Genomic DNA, 20,550 nt, shown 5'->3' with positions numbered 1-20,550 from the left:
ATAAATATACATTTTTCATCATCATCATCATCATCATCATCACTGGCGGACGCCGACCTGCACCCTGGGAGTCGATTTCTTTGCCGTTTAGTGAACACAAATCATGTGTATTTGTGAAGTGGAGGGGCAGTATTGATGGTTTTATGAATGGAACTCGGACAGCTTCGTAACGAGCCTGTGTGCTGTTTTATGGCCTGGACTTTACTGGCTGGTCTTCCCTCTGAAATAGTAAAAAAAACTGCAAATATCACCAGTGTTAGGCCAAAAAAATGGCTGAATACTTTACCCATAAATGTATTCAGAAATGTATTCCGTTACAGGACAGAATTTTATTCTCAATGCTTTTAGAATACCTTCATATAGGATCCGTTTATGTATTAAATTCATGTATTAAACCTAGTCATTGGAAGGCAGAACTGATCTGAAGTTGTCTTTTAGTCTAGGACTGGACTTAATCCATGAACAGGACGATGTAAATTGCTCAGAAACACACAGATACACACGCGCAAAAGAATGACACTTCATGCAAAATCTCAATATTCAAAAGCTGTATTTACAAAAGATTCAGACATCAAAGGTGTTCTCACAATCATTCATTCTCTGATCCCTCTTAAATCTAAAAGTTCCCACAATAAAATGCAGATGGAAAACGTAACATTTTTAATATCCCCATTTGCATAACAGCCAAAGCTGCCGTTAATGTAAGGAGGAAAGGAGGGTGTATTGCTGTATGCTGTAACAGAATCCAGTCTCTGCTGTGGGATTTCGGAGTCGGGGAGTCGTCTCTCCAGTTCAGCAGGTGATCCCCGTGGAAAACGATGGAGTTTTGTGCCTCTTGTCACGATGCATAGACAATCGCATACCGACAAAGGCGGTTTTCCATCAAATGTAAAAATACTAGAGTAGAAAGTCGTTTTTTTATTTATTTAAATATGTGACTGTATCATGGTTGACCAATAAGATATAAAGCTGCTTTGGGCAACTGCCATAAATAGTGCTGAATAAAACCGTCTCTGTTATACCATGTTGTTGCTCTCACCCACTTTGTCCACAAACTGCAAAGCAAAAAAAAGAAAAAAAGAAAATTAAATATTTCCAGGGTACATATATAACACACACATTTTTGCAAAACTGGGGAGTGAAGAACACAGGCACTAAACAACATTCCAACTTCCAGCAGAACGAGCTTGTGGCCTATGAAATGGAAATGAATGGAAACGAACCAGCAGGATGAACTCATATATGAACACATGGGCATCATATGAGGGAAAACCTAGATGGGAGTAAAAGGGGGCGGGGAAACTACAAGTAATGTCATGTTATGCTCACATGCAGAGTCAAACACAGCAGTGACTGACCACGACTGCTGCCTCCACAAGCTCACGAAGGCTTGAAAAGAGCAGAAAGACGCATTGAAACCCCTCGTACCTGACAGCCAATAATACCACTTATTACCACTTAATACCACTTAATACCATATGTTCCATTTAGTCCAAAAAACACCCACAGACATATCTTCATTAGTCGTAAGAGGCTGAAAGTGAATTAAATTATTCAATATCCTATGCTTATAAACTTAAACCACTTAACACCATGACGAAAATATGCAATAAGGTTTATATGGCACAATTTCTTTTAGTTGTGAACTTATGTTCTTTGTAAGTCATGTGGAGGGGGAGTGACTGCAAAAATTAATAAATGAGAGATTCAAAAGGAAGGACAAGCTTTATTTTTAATCCACCCCTTTAAACAGGTGATCAGGAAGCCAAATCGTAATTGCAAGGTTGCTGGTTCGAATCCCGAACCGCCACACACTGCTTTTCATGGCTGCCCACTGCTCACCAAAGGTGATGGTTAAAAGCAGAGGACACATTTTGTTGCGTGGCCATGTGCTCTGCTGCAGTGTTTTCGGACAAACGAAACTGTGGCAAAAGAGCAGCACTGACACCAGTGAGGCGTTTCGAGGGTGGAGAGACCCTTCAAGAGCGCGACAAGGATGAGGAAGTTGAACACGGCCAACAAAGCGGTAATCAATACAGCAATACAGCAGTAATTAAGCTGTGTGTGCGGTCTTGTGTTTCGGGGCGTGGCATTGGAATATCTCAGGAGGGGTCTGCCAAAACCAGTCCTGCACGGCTCTCATCTCAACTTCTGCGCGTATCCTCGTTTTAAAGACTCTTTTCCTTTCGAGCGGGACAAATATTTCACGGTGGGCACGATTCTTCACGAATGAACCGGCCCAGAGGGAACGTGAAAATCACCACCCTACATATTTCGTCTGGGTTTAAGGCCTCATTAACTGCGAATGATTGGACTGCTCCACTGTGTGGTGCTTATTTCATGGTGTGTGCCCAGAATGCAGAACTGTCACCTAAAGGGGTTCAATGATCTTCAATGAACTCTTGCGTTAGAGGCCCAGTGCGTCCTTACTTCCTGTTTCTCTATTTCTCATTTGGGTTTCAGAAACATAACAAAAAAAAAAAAGATGGATGGATGTCAGACGCTGTGCAGGAAGAAAAGAAAAACAAAAGGTATGGGCGGAGCCTAATACTCCTACATAAATTTACCTTATTCCATACAGCCCCGCTGTGGTACATACGTCAAACACTTTAAATGCTCTACGCTTTTTACGTTTTTACCAAATTGATATAAAGTTGGAAAATATTGTAATGTGCACTACCGTTCAGTTTAGGGTCATTTACGAACGTCCATGAAATGTTTTGAAAAGGAAAAATACAACATAAATTGTTATTGACACAGTTGATGCAGTCGATCTGTTGACGCTGCACTAGTATGAATTTATTGTTTCTTTTTCCATCTTCATCTTGGGTTTCAAATAAATATGAAGCATTTAAAGTAACAGACTCGGGTTAACAAACACAGAATTCCATTAGATCTAAATGTGAAAGTGAAGTTATTGTTAAACACTGCAGCACAGCACACGGTGATACAACGAAATGTGTCCTCTGCCTTTAACCATCACCCTTGGTGAGCAGTGGGCAGCCATGACAGGCGTCAGTGGCACCTTGGCGGCTCGGGATTTGAACCGGCAACCTTCTGATTATGGGGACGCTTCCTTAACCGCTAGGCCACCACAGTTGTTGATAAAGTTCCTCTCTACATGCAGATCTTCCCTCATTAACAGCCATTTCCAGCTACCATGTTGTTATTTACAACGTGAACAACGATTAGTGCCTTTTTAATGCACAAAATATATTTTCCCTCCCTAAATTACTTTAAATGGTAGTTGTGTGTCACCAACGGCCTTTAACCTTAATGACAGAAATCTGCTGCAATCAGTATTATGCTAATGAGCAGAAATGGCTCCACCTTATCATGGGTTAATGGAGGGTACTCACCCCACTAATAAACGGGAGATTGAGCAGAGAGCCCAGGACGGGTATTCTTCTGATAAATCCCACAACCACGGGGAAAAACCCTCTGAGGACGAGAAGAAGGAGCAAAGTATGAAAGAGCGACCGAACAAGCTGACGTTAGATTGAGTTAAACGCCAGTGCGAACCGGAACAGAAGAAAGAATCCGTAGAACTCCAAGACGACCCCGACGATCGGCCAGCCGATCAGGACCACGAACACGCCGCCGAGGAAGAAGCTGGTGGCCTTCATCTTGTGCTTCTGGAAGAAGAATCTGAAGGTTCGTTCCAGTCCAATGACGAACGCCAGGCCTACGACGAACAAAATCTGCACGTGCAGAAGGAAAGAGGCACGTTACAACGCGTCAAGAAGCCGGACACGCACGCCTCGCCACCATACTCACATTTCCTATGGCGAGCAGGGCCTTGTCAAAAAACAGGATCATTCCGAAGAAAAGGAAAAAGACTCCAAACCCGGTTAAGCCCATCCCAATTTCTGCGGGGAGAGGAAATAGTGACAAATTGCATATTCACACGACATTTAAGGTTTCGGGCAAAAAGTTACAATGCAAAGTTACCAGTTTTGTTCAGTAAAGTTGCTATAACTAATGAATAAACTTGTATAAAAAATAGACTTTATGCAGCCATTTCTGAGCCAGCTGCTGGCTGTTTGAAGGGGGAAAAAGAGGGGACATTGAGGGGAGATAAAGGCTTTAAACCGGACCCATTCAAACCCTGGACACTTCCTCAGATCGCGCTACCTGCTGGATTTTAACGTTGGCATGGACGCCAGTGAGCCGCCCAGATTTTTATTAGCCAGTTTTAAATAATATGTGAAGCGAACAGAAGCCAGACATACATATTATTATTATTATTATTAATAATATTAATAATAATAATAAAAGGAGGTACGTACTCTGCGAATCCGTTAACGAAATCATTTTTACGAGACACCTTCACACTCCGAACTACCGCTTGCAGTCAACTATGCTTACGCCACGTCCTCCGGAACCGACCCTCTCACAGAGAGAGAACTTCCGGCCAGGGTCCGGGATGGCTGTTGCCAGGTCCGTCCATTATGGACGAGTTGGATCTCGTGGATCAGATCCAGAATCAGAAAAAAAACTTCGAAAGCTTTCAGTATGTACAAAATATAAATTGCATAACTAATGCAATACAAACTAATACATAAAGCAGGCTCAAACAGAGTAGTTTGGAATTATTTTGGAGTTCTACAGTGACAGGTTGTAAATCTGGCAACAATATTCTGGGAACGTTAGAAGCCCATAACCTAAAGTAAAATAAAATTGTATAATATAACGGGATCTAGGTTGCAGTCAGACCTTTCTTTCTAAAAAAAAACATCGTTCTATTCGTTTACTCCTCTATAGCAGGACCTCAATTATGATTTGAACGCAAAGGGTTAATGAACATGCCCAACAATGTCGTCAGCCTCGCGTGTTAAGAAACTGCGCAGGAGCCGGGCGCGTCACCGCGCCATACGCAAGCGTCGGGCTGCCGTGATAGATCCAAAATGGCGGCGGAGGACGCGTCAGTTTCCTTCCCTCGACCCATTGGTCCGCGTCCCGTCCCGTGTCTACTCGCTCTAGCAACCGTCCACGCGAGATGCAAACACGGACGCGCCGTCCTCGGCGAGCTGTAACTCGGCGCGGCCCTCTTGTGCGTAATTTGTCGGTTGGTGGCTGCAGGTCGTCTAGTTTGCTGAAAATCACATTTTCACGGCGGTTTGGCTAAAGTTGCTGCGCTGCGTGTGCCAGCTGCTTTTGTAGCCACCTGCGTGTCAAAGTGTAAACCGGCAAATCAGTGTGGAAGTTGGATGGAGATTTAAAAAAAAAAAAGTTTATTCTACGCTCAGCAAATATGCATTTTAATGTTATTTATTTCTCTGTGCTTAAAAAAAAGGATTTTAATTTCCTTGTTTTTTACTAACCTGCACTGCACATTCTTTCTTCCAGCAAATGACCACATTTGCTTAGATTGAGGGTGGATCCTAAACAATAAAATGGACAAAGGTAAGGGTCTGTTTTTTTTTTTTATTTGACGTTTTTTCCCCTTAATGGAACCGTTTCTGGGAACCACTTGTTCGGGCTTAGCGACAGCTTTCTACCCTCCTGTGGGAGAATTAGACAAATTGCTTATTAGTGAGGCAGAGGTGACAGACCCAGACCTGTCAGCCTGCGGGAGCTCCGGAGCTGTGGCTGGTTGGTCTGTGTACTACAGTGGGTTATGTGTGAGTAATAAGAGGGAGCCGTCACCCTAAGGCAGGAGAGTAATGGGTTATTTGTATGTGTCCGTAACCAGAGGATGTGCAGACGGAGCTGGACTCCATCGAGGTGGAGCTGGAGTCGGTGGAGCTGCAGATCTCAGAGCTCCTGGAGCGGCAGAGCTCGCTGAACTCGCGGAAGATGCAACTTCTCATGTCTCTTGAGGAAGCCGGCGGTTCCTCGATGCCCTCCAGATCTTCCCAGATCTCGAGATCTGGCCTGAGCAAGCAGGAACTGCAGAGCTACGAGAACTCCGGTAACATACAAATAACATTTATTCCATTTGATTAGTCGGTCACTTAAAAATACACACATATTTCAATATATATATATACATATTAAACAAATCATAGATTTCCCATGGTCCAAAGAGGTACAGGAAGCATTGGGGGAAGTATTCTGCATTGCACAGTTCAGACCTCTCCAGCTTCAGGCCATTAATCTCACCATGTCTGGGAAAGACCTTTTCCTGGTGATGCCCACAGGCCGAGGGAAGAGCCTCTGCTACCAGCTACCAGCTGTGTGTTCTAAGGGTACCAATTTTTTAAAAATAATTTTTCAATTTAACGAAAAAAGTTATTTAAGACTTGTTGGTCTTGGTATTAATGCTATTCATTTGGTATTGATGGTCAGGTTTTACTTTGGTGGTCACACCCCTGGTGTCTCTGATGGAGGATCAGCTCATGTATCTGCAGTCCATCAGTGTGGAAGCTGTCTGCCTCAATGCGTCCAGCACCAAGGTAATACCCAGAGTCTTAAATTCCACCATAATCTGATTTACGGTCCAATAGGTCCATGTCACATATTATAGGAGTGTTAGGAGAACTGTCCAAGACGGGCATCTATAAAACACTAGACTGGCACTGCCAGTCTGGTTCAGAATATTGGGTTGTATTCCATACTACTCCAGAACAGTGTTTGGTGAAGTTTGATTTGCGTTCCTGGACCTGACATAGAACCACTGTTTAGTGAAACTTTTTAAAAAATATTTATACTCCTTCTATGCTATTTGGAAAAGAAAGCACAGGTTAACATAACTATAGATGAACGTTGCATTGGAATTTCTGCACGTTGCACACACCTCTCCAGAACGAATGTTAGGTATGCTTTTGAAGAACATTGCTACACCCATGAAGCTGATCCTGTGGTCAGAATTTTATGCTGTTATGCCCTGCAGGAGCACGCCAAGTTGGTCATGACTGGCATGACAGACAAACACTCACCTTTCAAACTCCTGTACGTGACCCCGGAAAAAATAGCTAAGAGCAAACTGCTGATGTCCAAGTTGGAGAAGGCTTACAACATGGGCCTGCTGGCACGAATTGCCATTGATGAAGTGCACTGCTGCAGCCAGTGGGGTCATGACTTTCGCCCTGGTGAGAAAGTTCTAGTACTACAGGACTGACATTGCACACCACCACCCTATTGCAGCATCACATTCTTTCCATTACACTAGGGCACGTTTTACCATCAGTGTAAAGTTCAAACCAGTAGCAGTCCAAAGAAATGTCAGCTTTTCTAATAAATCCCACCAAACCTTTTCACGTTGAATTACACATTTAGCAAGAAACAGCCAATGAAAGGTCAGAGTTCTCGACCTAAGTCTCAGGCTCCCTGCTTTAGATTACAAACTCCTCGGCATCCTGAAAAGGCAGTTTCCCAAGGTGCCCCTGATCGGCCTCACTGCCACCGCGACAAGCCAGGTCCTGCAGGACTGTCAGAAGATTCTGTGCGTGCCGGACACGACCGCCCTCACCGCCCGCTTCAACAGGCCCAACCTCTACTACGAGGTAAACACCGTCAACACAGCAATCAGCCGCTAAAATGGCCCACTACTTAACAAAGAGATAAAATGGTGTTGGTTCTGTGCTGATTGCGGTTCTGCTTTTCAAAAGTCATCTTTTGGTCCTCTCTCCTTTGCCGTCGTTCATGTGTCTCTTTTTCAGTAGCTTGATCCATTTTTCTCTTACTAATATCTATCCAGAACGGGTAATGTGTGACCGCTGAAGATCCCATACATGTGAGGTCCTTTCACTGTTAAATGGGTTCATTTTGGTCTTACAGGTTCGCTGTAAGAACTCTCAGGATGAGGGTCCAGTAAAGGAGATAGCTGCATTGATTAAGGAGCGCTACACAGACCAGTCAGGTACATACATTCTGATTTTAAGAGGAGCCTGTTTGGGGTTTACATGAACCGGTGTAATGTTGAATGTCGCCTTCCCCCGTTGTTCAGGAATAGTTTACGTCTTCTCTCAGAAGGATGCTGAGACAGTGTCTACAGAACTACAGAAAAGAGGAATTCTGGCCCAGCCGTACCATGCCAACATGGAGGCCAAAGACAAGTCGCTGGTCCATCGTCAGTGGACCAACAAAAAGATCCAGGTTACCACCCCCTCCTCACAAGTGTCCCATGTCCTCGCTCGGCCGAATAAGTTTTCTTTTGAGTAATTTTTTCCGGTCTTGTCCTCAGGTTGTGGTTGCGACCGTTGCGTTTGGTATGGGAATTGACAAAGCTGATGTGAGATTCGTGATTCATCATACCATGAGCAAGTCCATGGAAAACTACTACCAGGAGAGTGGCCGTGCAGGTCAGCCGTCACGTTCACAAACAGACAAATCAGGGCCCTGAGTGGTAATTCCCTGAATTGTTGATGCCACTGCCATTAAAGGTGTCATTCCCCGAGAAATCTTTTAACACCTAATCTTTTTAAAATATGATGGGTCAAACACGGACAGAAAAACGAGCGAATCAGAAAAAGCCCTTCGAACTTACGTCACTTCAAAAAACGAGTAGTCATGGCGACCGCCCCCGGATTAGCAGGTTAGGTTGGTGGTTAAACTGCATTTAGCAGGGCGAAAATGCAGTGTGGTAAAGTAAAATATCTCCGGGAAGATTTCTGAAACGTTCAACAACAAACGATCAGGAAGCGTTTCTTGTACTATCTCTTCTTCCTGTTTTTCCTCATCAAAACTGAGTATTCATTCATACCACTTAAAAAAACAACAATGCAATGGCACCTTTTAATGCATTTCCTAATTTACCCATTTGAATAATCTGTAGCAAAATTACTGTGAACTGTTGCGGTTTTGATGATTATTGGGTAAACTTGGACCTTCAGGCCGAGATGACAACCCGGCAGACTGCATTGTGTTTTATGGCTTTGGCGACATCTTCAGGATTAGCACCATGGTTGTCATGGAGAACACAGGCCAGCAGAAGCTGCAGAACATGGTGGCCTATTGCCAGAATGTGGACAGGTTTTTTTTTTATTTATAAATATTTTATATATGAGTATTGTTCATACCACTTAGTATAATTTATTATTTATTTATTTTTAAAAAGCTGCCGGCGCGCCATGATGGCCATCCACTTTGATGAGGTCTGGGACGACGATGACGAGTGCAATCAAATGTGTGACGTCTGTCGGCACGGAAACGGTGAGAAGCTGGCAGGCTCCACGATGATTCATTTTTGGAATACCTTGTGGCTGTTGGTCAGCATGTAGACTCAGTTGGTCTCTGTTCCTGCAGATTATATAACGTTGGACGTCACAAAGCATGCTCAGGAGGTGGTGCAGATTGTGGAGCTGGCCAGCTCCCTGGACGAGAAGATGACCCCTCTTAAAGTTTTAGAGACGTGGATGGGTAAGGGTCCGGCCAAACGGCGCAAGATGATCCAGGTGACGAGCCTTTCACGATCAGAGGTGGAGTCCATCATTGTCCATCTGCTCTTACATGGTTACTTCAGGTAAGTTCTTTGCACAGGGATCGCTTACCTTCAGAACAATATATGGTGGAATATCGCGTGAAATCATTCTTGCTGTTAACAGCGAGGACTTCAGCTTCACCCCGTACACCACATATTTTTACCTCAAACTGGGACGCAAAGCTGCGCTGCTGAAGAACTCGAATCACACGATCACCATGAAGATGAGGAAGAAGCAGCCTACAGCCTCAAATGGTGCTGTAAGTGAAACACTTTTTTGGTTTGTTTTTTAATCTTCTTCTTCTCTGTGCTCTTTTTACACTAAACACAGTGTAAAGTACTGAACTCTTCTCCTTTTTTCCATGTAATCTGAACAAATTCTGACCAGGAGATAATAATTTTGTGTGTTTAATGATTAATCGTAAAGGCAATACTACACAGATCTGAAGAATTAATGAATAAACCATTGTAGTTTTTCATTTAAATTTTTAAAAGACAACTCAGTTTGTGAGTTCCTCTCCCTGGTCAGAGCACTGCACCCCTTTTTATAGATTGTGATTGTAAATGTGGTTGTAGATTGCTATTAAATTTCTTTATCATCTGTAGATATAGTGTGACCCATGTATCTTTCTCAACCTTTCTGCTTTCTTCTGGTTTTAAATGAACTCACGGGTAGGTACAGTTTATTTTCTTTTGTACATATTTTTGCTTTCATGAATTCACAGTTGGTTTGCATCAATGAGTTAACTTAAAGTTATCTAATGATTTAATTTCTGTTATCTAATATCTGTTTAACTAACTAAAATATTGCGTTATTATTGTATTGTGGGACCTTTGGACATTTTCCATTTCTACATATGTTTGTGATTTGAAGGAGCAATTTTTTTAAATATATAACTTCAAATTATTTCTTTATCTTTCCTTCCATCACTTTCCCTTATGTTTCATCATCTGTTTAGCTCATTTGGAATCCATGTAACATCATTCCACTTTTTTGACATCTCCCAACACAGTATGTTGCGTAGTACGGAAGAAAAACAACATTTCAGGCTACATTGGTTTAAGCATTAAATTGCAGGTTTATACAATGGACTGTTAATAATCAGTATGTTGCATTACATCATGATGACATAAAACCGTGGCTCTGTGCATCTTGCCGAAGACTTGCCACTGACATTCTCATTGTTCTCTGAAAGTGCATTTCTCCGGTCCTGCACTTGCCAAAAAGTTCTCATTCCAACAGACACAGTTTTAACCAGTACAGTACGACCAGAACGACTGCTCTAATGCATTTGAGAAACCTTTACCGGAAAGTGTCCCCCCTGGCTTCCAAATAAATGTGGGCATCACACATCTGGATATTTGTCCAGTATTTGTTCTATTTAATCTAAATGGTAATAACAACCTGCGGACATCCACAGTAATTTTCTTTCTTTTTGATCTATGCTAGAACCTAGTTCATTATTCCTGTAGCAAGTTAATAAAAACAGTGGAAGACATTCAATCCTCTGTTGGACTCATGCGGTCCTGCTGAACATCGTTTTTGTTCACCTTCAACTGAAATGCCACAATGACCTTGCATTAACCCCTTCTCATTTCTCCCCCACAGTACATAGCACCCAATGACTGTCCCTCTAAACCACAGCAAGCTGCTTTTGTATTGACCCCCCCACCTCCTTCCACAGATGAATGCATCACAGAGCAGCAAAGATCAGAGTAGTGCTTACTTGAAGCCTAAAGGGGGGAAAAGGTCCAGTGACAGTGGCGGGAAACACCCAGAGGCCAAGAAATCCAAGAAAGAGGAGCGTTCCTAGGCTTCTCCTGAAGAGAAGAGATCAAAAAGTACAGTGCCTCATACTCTACCCGTATACCAAGTGAAAAGCGTCTGGCATGAGGGTGAAGCACAGCTTCCCGCATGTCTTTATAAGCGATCTGCGCAACCTGTTGCGAGTAGCATGCATCCTCTAAACCATCGTTTACACATTTACGTACTCACGTTGTGCTAACAAGTATGTCTGACATAGCTTTAATTGTGCATCCGTGTATGTTGCATGTTTGATGCTCTGCATGGCAAGGGCTGCACAAACATGAAGGACCGTTTCCTATGAGACTTTTAATTGCTTTCCCGTTGTTCCAGGATGAACCAGAGGAGGGGACCTCTGCCGACTTGCAGGATAATGATCATGCTCTGGACAAAAAGCGCAAGTCCGTCAAAATAATAAAAAACCATGTGAATGAAGCTAAAAAATGGGGTGATGTGAACCCCACTGTTTTAAAAGATGCCGGATCTGTTGAAAAGGGGCCATCACTCATAAAGGTAGATGTGCAAATCAATAGTGTGGAGGAGGACGCCATCAAAAATGGGTCCGAATCTAAGAAACTGTACCAAAAGAACTCCCCTAAGAGAAAGTCCGTAGGTTCAAAGCGAAGGCCGAAGCCGCCCTCGGAGATGGACGCCGACGATCCGAGGCTCGTCAGCCCGCAGTCTAGAGGGTCCGTCATTTCCGAGGCTACGGCGGAGGAGCTGTGTGACCTCCGCAGTTACTACAGAAAGCAGCTGCAGAGAATTAACTACGTTTCCCATGAGCACCTCAGTGAGGCCCAGACTGGAGTGCTGGCCTGTATAAGAGAGCCATTCAAGAGCCTGCGCTTGCCTTCGGGTTCTGGCGCCATTACGAAAAGCGCCAGAAACTTATGGAGTCGAGTCAGTGGCAGGAGAAAACTGCTCCACAGATGAGTTCCATCTGCCTTCCTGTCCTGCACTGCCATGATAGATCTTAAATGACTAGATGTTTCACTTCATATGATTTGCTTTTTTTTTTTCCTCACGCTCAGTTGTAACTTGCAGTTTGGCTAAGTTTATCATTTGTAAGATTTAATTTGAGAACGAATGCATTTATGCTTATTCTAATAATTTTTCCCTTTGGTCTTGTAGTATTTATTGTGTACAAACAGAATTAATGACATTTCTCTTGAGTACTCAAATTTTTTCATGCAGAGGAAATGAATGAATCGGACCGCACGTTTGACTGTCTGCTGAAATCTATAATCACTTTGTTGATGTAACTGAAGATGAGTCCAGTTCTGACATCCCCGTTTATTAATGTTTGATTGCATAATGTCAAAAAAGGACTGAAAACTGAGTTTTCTCCATGTCAACTTTATTAAAATACTTTTTCTTATGTACGTCTCAAGCGCAAAGCTGTCATATTTATCCATGATTCATGCAGAGCTATTCACTACTCAGCCAGAGTAGTGTCGTATGTAGAGCAAATGTTCTACAACAAAAGATATCTGGCTCTTTTTCCCCCTCTCCCTGGATCTGTATCTGAAACGCCCTCCATCTGCCTCTTCACCTCAGCCTCCCACCCACCTTGCCCTTGCCACGCCCTTTGGCACTGTGAACAGAAAAAATGAAGATGTTAACATAAAAACATTGGATCCATTTTTCTCAATGGATTTAACCAGACCAACTTGTTTCAATTTTTTATTTTTTTTTTTAAGACTAGGGACACTGATTCTTTTAAAGACCATGGTCATTTGTGAAGTGATTACACATAGTGGAACATAGATGGCGCTGTGGAAGTCTCGTCGCTTTATGCAAGTCTACTTGTGCTGTTGTGTTCAATGTCCATGTAAGAGGAATAAATGAAGTGAGAGAACGTATAAAAAAGGACAAATTAATGGATGGAATGGAGAATTATTGTGCGAAACATGCATTAAACATGCAGGTCAAGAACACTCGTATTACAGAAAACCACCACCACCAAAAATAAATAAAATCATGGACCCAAAATTTAAGCATGGCTAATGGCATTTCAAATTTAGCACAGCAGCCCACAATACTGTCCAATAAGAGATGTGGACATGGACACTCAGAATGAATGGGGCTGGCTAAGGGCAAATTCCCTCCTAGAAGATAAAGCCACAGCCTAATCTTGTGTCCAAGAATGGTGACTTACCTTCCTTGTACATTTCACAAGTATGTAAAGGATTAGGTGATGGAACCTACCAACAACCTATGAAGGTTCTACCCCTGCTCCTGGAGTACCACCAGCCAGAAACACTTTTCACTCCAGCCTGACCCCAGTATGCCTGAAGTGTTTCTTAAAGGCCTAATAATGAAGGTGGAAGGGTTGCAAGCAGCGTTGGTTTGACCGAAAGCACGTTAGTTCCACCCACTGGGGGAAAAACAGCTTCCACTGTTTTTCCAGTGTTCATACAGCCAGCTCAAAGTGTCTGAACACGCGTGATGAAGTTTATTTCCATCTTGCATTGGCGATGGCTTGCGTGAACAACTACTGGTGGAGGAGCCATCAGGAGAGCTGGTCTGCTTAGGATACATGTTACAAATCCTAAACATTTCCCCCTCAGTCCCAAACACATGCTTGCTCATGCCACGCCTGCTCCAGTTGTCACGTGAAAGCTAAAGTGGATACTAAGGTGATCCAGCCAGTCGGGAACGTGGGGAAATGACCAGTGTGACTCGGTGGACTTACCTCTGGTGATCTTGAACCCGGGCCAAGAGCTGAGTGATCTGCAAGGGACATACACACACACGGAAGCTTTGCTAAGCGCGTGGACACTCGGTGGAAACCTGGTGGGAAAGCCGTTGCTCCAGCTGGGGATCCGAGAAGCCTGTACCTGACCCGACCTGAAAGCACGTTCAGCCGTGCCCATACGCAGTCCCAATCTCGCGGTGGGCGACCATGTCCCGAGAGTTACGAGAAAACCCCAGAAAAACTCAAATAAAAGCCACCAAGGAGACAGCCGCTGACAGCAGGCTACACAAGAGCTAGGACAATGTCCTCACAGACGACTACTTACAACTTTTGCTGTTCATTGATTCGGGTCTGCAGTACATTCATCTGGAAGCAAGTCAGAATTTTAGGTAGGAACAGATAACAAGTGAACTAATCCCTGCCAGATGCATGAAAACATGGGTGAAATCCAAAATGGTGGATTGAGGGTTCCTGTCATTTCCGTTCCTCTTTGAAGGTGCTGGAATGTTAGATAGTGATAAAGTGAAGTCATTGTGATACACAGCAGCGCAGCATGGTGCACACAGTGAAAGGTGTCCTCTGCATTTAACCATCACAGTGGGCAGCCACGACAGGCGCCCGGGGAGCAGTGTGTGGGGACGGTGCCATGCTCAGTGGCACCTCAGTGGTGGATCGGGATTCGAACCAGCAACCTTCTGATTACGGGGCCGCTTCCTTAACCGCTACGCCACCACTGCCCAATGATGAATGGACTGGTACAAGGAACCGGGATCCACTGAACAACAATCGTCAGCCCACATTTTTGTTTGTTAGAATGTTCCGTGGGACCACTTACATCATATTTCTGCCTCTTTAGCTTTTCACTCAGGTCAAACTTTTCAGCCTCCAGCTCCATCATCCACTGCCAGAGCTCTGTCGCCTTCTCCCTGGACAAAGCACAAGAGCCCACCGAGGGACAGCAGACATGATGATCATGCACGATCCGGCCTCCTGCGCCGTTAACGCCTGATGAGTTCAGTAAGTGATGGGCGTATAAAGCAGCGTACTTCAGCTTGTCCTCGCTGAGGTGGTCAATAGTGAGAGGCTTTCTCCTCTCAGCCAGGATCTTCCTCTTCTTCTCCCTCTCTGTCTGCTTCTTGGCTCCCTTGCGGCCTTCACCCTATGGTTTTTCACAGCATAGTGGGATTTAAACATGAGTGCTTTTTGCTATAGGAGTGTCTTAAAAATACGTATTATACAAATTTATTCAGGGCGATTTTCATTGCATAATTATTATTTCTGCATAATAAATTAGTGACAGGGATTCGCGCAGCAGTTGTAGCTGTACAGGTTTCCATCCAAAATCTTGTCCGCCAATTTCTACTCACAATCATAGTTCAAGCTGCAACTAAGTCAATAAATTCCATTCCAGCCAATAGGAAATAGGAGCCTGTCTGCATGCCCAAGGCATACAAAATATGTAAGAAGGTGCAACAAGGGAGGATCAATGTGCAAAGATTAAAAAAAGTGTACATTTAGAATTAAAAGTGAACAGCATTTTGTATATTTTTTTTGTTCAAATTTGCATTTATTTATTGCATTCCAATATTTGGGAAAACAGGAAAGACTATTAAACAGAACCTGCCACATTTTTACATTTCCCTGGCAAAAGTGGTGCTTCTCAAGATGATAATCTTATCAACAAGAATGTGAAGCTCATTACAATTAATTTTAATTTAATCAAATTTTTTTCCTATTATTTATTTATTTATTTTTTACAGTTTTTTTTATGGAATCTGTAGCTCCCAAAATGAAGGATTCTAGTTTAAGACTTTCTGGAAGTGATACTGAACCCGTGACCGACTCGTTTAGACACATTATTCCATACGACTTTAGAATAAAGGACTTGCCTTCTGCTGGATGCCTCCGTATTGGTGGGTCATGTTGGTGAGCGCCTTCTTCTTCTTGGCATCCTCATCGTACTTCTTGCGCTGCTCCTCCTGCTCCTTCCTCTCTTTCTCCTCCTGCAGTGCAAAGCAGTCGATGATGAAAGTGAAAATGCCTCATCCCTCTTGGCCTTTCCCGCTTCTGTGGGAGCTTCAAAGCGTGGACTGACCGCAAGGCGGGCCTGCCTCTCCTTCTCCTTCTCGGCACGGATCCTCTGCTGCTCTGCCCTCTCGGCCCGCCGTTTTTCCTGGACACACGGACAGGCAGGCTAAGTCACCTCGGGTCATTCTATGCCTCGGCCGTCCGATGAACCGCCTGATCCACAACCACAAGCGAGCGCAGGCTGAACTACATACAATCCTGTTGACGAGGGCGATCAGCTCCTCCTCGTCCTTCTTCCTCTGGATGAAATGCGCTTCGATCAGAGACTGCAGCTCCGCCAGATCCTTCTCCTGCCTCTTCCTGTGGATGTCCTGTTACAACAAAGTCTTATTTCCACTTGTGGAAATACACTAAAGACATTGCGGCTTTTGTGGAAGTGGAGACGGGGGGTGGGGAATGAATTTACATTTACAGCATTTATCAGATGCCCTTATCCGGAGCGACTTACAAACAGTACTAACAGGGACAGTCCCCTCCTGGAGACACTCAGGGATAAGTGTCTTGCTCAGGGACACAATGGTAGTAAGTGGGATTTGAACCTGGGCCTTCTGGTTCATAGGCGAGTGTGTTACCCACTAGGCTACTACCACCCATAAATGAACCTTGCTGGTGATTAAGGGGCTACAGCACAGACATTTACTTACATCAAAATCCACTTTCTCTCCCTCTGGGATCTTCGGAGCAGCAATGTTAGGCATAAACATCCTAATAAGGCACATGAGTGTTGTGTTAGTCATATCAGTATTGCGCTATGTATTCCTTTTTTTTTATTTTAAGTGCATCACTTACTTTGGCTTGGGCTTTGTCTCATCTGAATAAATAAAGATACGAATACGGATGCTTTTAAAAAAGACTGACAAACTGAGCTGATTTCTGGAACTCATACAGATACACTTACCTTCAGTTGGCTCTGGATTTAGAAAAAAAAGCTATTTAATTAGGACTGCACACAAATGTTTATATATATAATATAATAAAATATAATAGTATAATAGTAAAAAAAACAAATACCTGCAGATTCTTCCTCAACAGGTGCTGTCAATTAGAATCAAATAACCAAAAAAATATATGTAAAATATATAATATTATATTTTATATATAAAATATATAATAGAATATAATAGTATAATATTTAAAAAAATAATACCTGCAGATTCTTCCTCAGCAGGTGCTGTCAATTAGAAACAAAAATAAAGATATATATATTAGTATTGAGACAGGATAGATTTTTAGAACTAATGCGTTGAGGTGTGTGCTACATTTGAACATAGAAAGCCACATGAAACAAAAAGAGCTGTGACATCCACATATAAATAAATCATTTCCTTTTTTACAAAAAGAGGGTTAGTATGTTAGATTTTTGGATATGAACCCGAAACAAAAAAACTTGAGCTAAATTGATAGTAAGTATGTGTGTGTGTTTATATACTGTATACACACATACACAGGCACATATATATATATATATATCTGCAAACCATGCTTTCAAACCATGACCTCGCAAAACTTTAAATGTGTTTACCTTTCACCTCTTCAGACAGGCAGGCAGAAAAGTAAAAGAAATAAGTGTGAGAGGTTAACGTCTTGGTCTGCAAAGAATTTCAGGCTTTCGTGCCTGAGCCAAAAATCTCCAAATTCTTGGTGTCCGGGTGTTTGTGGTGAAAGTGTGCACCACAGTATTTTTTTAAACTTCCACTGAACTGTTGCTTTGATTAAAGTTCGGAGTGATTATATTATATGTATACTATAAAGATTTCTGCATGTACCCAGAGTAGGCACTTGGGCAGTGGTCTGCAAAGGTGGTCTGCAGCTGGGCAGCTGCACATGCAGCAAACTGTGCTGCACTGTGTAGGTCTTCTCTATCCGTGCAGCACCAGTGGCTTACCACAAAACCTTTTTCTTCACACTGATAGTATTTTATTTTGATTAACATATTCTATGTAGAGTTTTATTATTCTCTATTCCAACTTTTTTTTCACTATTGCAATTATCTAATTCCCTGTACTTATTATTTTACTGTCTTGTCTTGTCTACTGTCTCTGTGTGTCTGTGCGATGGGGCAGTCACGCACAGTTTCCCTCTGGGATAAATAAAGCTTTTATGATTCTGATTCTGATCAACATGAATAATCCTGGAATCCTGAGGCGACTGTCCACTTGGTGTTCTGGTAGATATAATGTTGTGCATGATTGGTGTATGGCGTATCACTGCTACATATCACATATAGTTGTGAGTAACCATAAAGACAGAGTACTACAAAACATACCAGGAATATGAACTTATACCAACTGCTATTTAATATGGCATGCACCATGACATGTCAAACGAGTCAAATTTATCTAATTACACTGATAAAATGAAGATGCAACAAATGTCCTAACTGCAGTTCAGAGCCCTTTATAATCTTTAAGCAATGCATTTATTTGATACCTGAAACAAAATATACTTTGCAAACTTACCTTCCCTAGACAGAGAGAGAATGAGGGAAAAATGATTAATGCCTAGAGGTGAAAACTAGCAAGTTTTGGAGATTGTAGATAAAATGCCATACTTACTGCACCTCCTCCTCCACCACCTCCTCTACCACCTCCTCTGTGTCTGACATGTCTGCACAAAGCCTGGCAAAGAAAGACATCGATGACTGAATTTGAATGGAGTTGGATTCATTTTTAACTGTGCATGGGGACAATGGCGCACTGTGACCCAGTTTTGGCAGCACGGCTCGTGTGTGAGAGCTTCACCGGGACTGAGGCCGTGCAGTCAAATTCAGTCCTCTGAATTTGATCCGTAACCATTTCCTTTTGGCAAGGCTGAGGGTCACTGGCACCAGGATAAAAAAACCCTCAGATGAATACTGAGACTGAAAAGCTGGAAACCAGACTTGTGCTTCATTTTCTGCATTTTCTTCTGTTGACCTGACATATTAGTGTATCACGTATCAAGCAAATATATATATAATATATATATACAACAGTGAAAGCCTAGCTTTTTTTTTCTTTTTTTTTTTTACAACTATGCAATTTCCTGTGGAAAAAGGGTTGTGTGAGCTAAGGTTGGTTGTCATAAATCATGCCATGCAAAATACACTTTTTACAATACATTTAGGGTTTGATCAAAAAGGTAATACTGGTGGAGAGAGCCAAATACAACACAAATTGTAATAACTTGTTTTAGGTGATCCGACCACCAGAGTTGCCATATACCAGATTGATTAAAAAAAAAAAAAAAAATTGAACTGCCACTCTGATTTAATGATTTCATTCATCATAATTTGTGTAAAAAAGGGGGGTTATCAGTTAGTACCAGAATATGGTCTTAATAAACATAAAGACTGAATGTGAGTAGGGACTATGCTCTTCAGTATTCTGCGTAATATGTGTTCTATAGGATGGACCTTGCAGGACAATTTCTGCAACTAAAATATTTTTAAAATAAGATTTCAACATGGTAAAAAAATCTGAAAATCCTGTAACCGCTTATTCCTGCTCAGGGTCTGCCGGCACCCATCTCCGGGATACTGGGCACAGCCCAGATATAATAATAATTGTCAGCATCGTACATATAGTGAATATGTTTACTCTGATGATGAACCCCCCCAACACACACACACACACTGACCCCCACACACACACTGCAGCCAAAAAAAAAAATAGTACCATAACTGACATTCACCCAATAAATCAACAAATAATAAAACTGGCATGCAAGGTGAGGTTGGGGGCTATTTTTAAGAATAATAACCCGGTTTGGAACAGGTGCGAGGTGCTCTGTGAGACAAAGGACTTGGCCGCTCTCGCCCAAGGCCTCCTCTAATAATGCCTGCAGTGACGGAGAGGACGCTATTTCCAACCGCGTGCTTTGATCGGCCACCGAACCGTGCGCAGCATGCCTCAAGAGGACTTAATTCGTGTTCTTTGCTGAATTCATTTTAGATGACTCCCATTTTCGTTGCCCACTCTGGATTTAGCAGCTCTGAGGTCAAAGATATTTCGTTTGTCATGAGACACATTTCTGAAGATGTTTTTTTTCTCCATTTTTTTTTTAAATGTTCACCTTTGTCTTTTAAAAACAATCCATTGCTGTTTCAGTTTATTGAAAGAAAAAAAAAAAAGGTAGTGTTTCAGATTCAGGCCCTGTGTGGCGAATCTCTGAAGGTCCACACTAAATCCTCACTAGATCCCCTGCAGATTACCAGCGGCACTGTGTGGCATTAAACAAGTTTTGCTTTAATAAATGCGGCCCCATCTGAAACGATGAAATAACACCCCACCTCCTCAACCACGGCAGGAATGTGGTGGCAGAGGGTTGCAGCATTAACAGCATTAAGCAGAAACCCCCCAAGAATTGCAAAAGGCCATGTGAGAACACCCGAGAAACCCCAATCAAACCCCAATGTGGCCAGCGGCACGTCATTAAAAATGACAGAAAGAAAGGGGCCAATTAATGTGCTGCTGGGATTAGTCATTAAGTCTCGTCCAGGCTTAATCCAAAGCTGCACAAAGACCACCCAGTTCCACACTCACCTGAGATTCCCACGGGGAGAGAGAGAGAAAGAGAGAGAGAGAGAGGGCTGCTGTGGGCTCTGGTCGGGGGGCT

At 42.8% G+C, this 20,550-nt stretch overlaps 3 protein-coding genes across 11 annotated transcripts; 1 reads left to right on the top strand and 2 right to left on the bottom strand.

Moving 5' to 3' along the window:
* Nucleotides 1–10: 10 nt before the first annotated feature.
* Nucleotides 11–4,391, bottom strand: golt1ba (golgi transport 1Ba). Of its 3 annotated transcripts, none has more exons than XR_003742573.1 (6): nt 4,290–4,391; nt 3,778–3,869; nt 3,523–3,701; nt 3,360–3,441; nt 1,330–1,389; nt 11–1,055 (listed from the first exon to the last, which is right to left on the bottom strand). XR_003742573.1 is itself a non-coding variant. In XM_028955100.1 (6 exons), the coding sequence occupies exons 1-5, from the start codon at nt 4,312–4,314 to the stop codon at nt 1,381–1,383; spliced, it is 387 nt and encodes a 128-aa protein (XP_028810933.1). In that variant the 5' UTR covers nt 4,315–4,391; the 3' UTR covers nt 11–1,055; nt 1,359–1,380. The 3 variants fall into 3 exon arrangements, 2 of the variants coding, with proteins under 2 accessions (XP_028810933.1, XP_028810932.1); XM_028955100.1 differs by having other exon boundaries at nt 1,359–1,389; XM_028955099.1 differs by lacking the exon at nt 1,330–1,389 and having other exon boundaries at nt 532–1,055.
* Nucleotides 4,392–4,959: 568 nt separating this feature from the next.
* Nucleotides 4,960–12,550, top strand: recql (RecQ helicase-like). Of its 5 annotated transcripts, none has more exons than XM_028954349.1 (16): nt 4,961–5,053; nt 5,350–5,406; nt 5,696–5,914; nt 6,012–6,191; nt 6,292–6,398; nt 6,836–7,034; nt 7,282–7,448; nt 7,723–7,804; nt 7,892–8,040; nt 8,129–8,246; nt 8,778–8,916; nt 9,002–9,096; nt 9,190–9,406; nt 9,489–9,624; nt 11,065–11,206; nt 11,502–11,638. In XM_028954349.1, exons 2-15 carry the CDS (start codon nt 5,397–5,399, stop codon nt 11,176–11,178), a joined length of 1,932 nt encoding a protein of 643 aa, XP_028810182.1. In that variant the 5' UTR covers nt 4,961–5,053; nt 5,350–5,396; the 3' UTR covers nt 11,179–11,206; nt 11,502–11,638. The 5 variants fall into 5 exon arrangements, with proteins under 5 accessions (XP_028810179.1, XP_028810183.1, XP_028810182.1 ...); XM_028954348.1 differs by having other exon boundaries at nt 11,050–11,206; XM_028954346.1 differs by lacking the exon at nt 11,065–11,206 and having other exon boundaries at nt 4,960–5,053; nt 11,502–12,550.
* On the bottom strand, nt 12,505–20,546 carry tnnt2e (troponin T2e, cardiac). Of its 3 annotated transcripts, XM_028954352.1 has the most exons (15): nt 20,478–20,543; nt 18,509–18,572; nt 17,477–17,489; nt 17,102–17,125; nt 16,966–16,989; nt 16,853–16,864; nt 16,744–16,765; nt 16,599–16,659; nt 16,149–16,265; nt 15,962–16,039; nt 15,756–15,869; nt 14,913–15,025; nt 14,702–14,792; nt 13,864–13,901; nt 12,659–12,762 (listed from the first exon to the last, which is right to left on the bottom strand). In XM_028954352.1, the coding sequence occupies exons 2-15, from the start codon at nt 18,557–18,559 to the stop codon at nt 12,717–12,719; spliced, it is 804 nt and encodes a 267-aa protein (XP_028810185.1). In that variant the 5' UTR covers nt 18,560–18,572; nt 20,478–20,543; the 3' UTR covers nt 12,659–12,716. The 3 variants fall into 3 exon arrangements, with proteins under 3 accessions (XP_028810184.1, XP_028810185.1, XP_028810186.1); XM_028954353.1 differs by lacking the exon at nt 16,966–16,989 and having other exon boundaries at nt 20,478–20,544; XM_028954351.1 differs by lacking the exon at nt 16,966–16,989 and having other exon boundaries at nt 12,505–12,762; nt 16,744–16,864; nt 20,478–20,546.
* Between the last annotated feature and the right edge of the window lie 4 nt (nt 20,547–20,550).

This window comes from Denticeps clupeoides, chromosome 15, assembly GCF_900700375.1.
Source record: "Denticeps clupeoides chromosome 15, fDenClu1.1, whole genome shotgun sequence".
Taxonomy (NCBI): domain Eukaryota; kingdom Metazoa; phylum Chordata; class Actinopteri; order Clupeiformes; family Denticipitidae; genus Denticeps; species Denticeps clupeoides.
The sequence above is the reverse complement of the archived record's forward strand: the minus strand, read 5'-3'. Positions and strand labels throughout refer to the sequence as shown.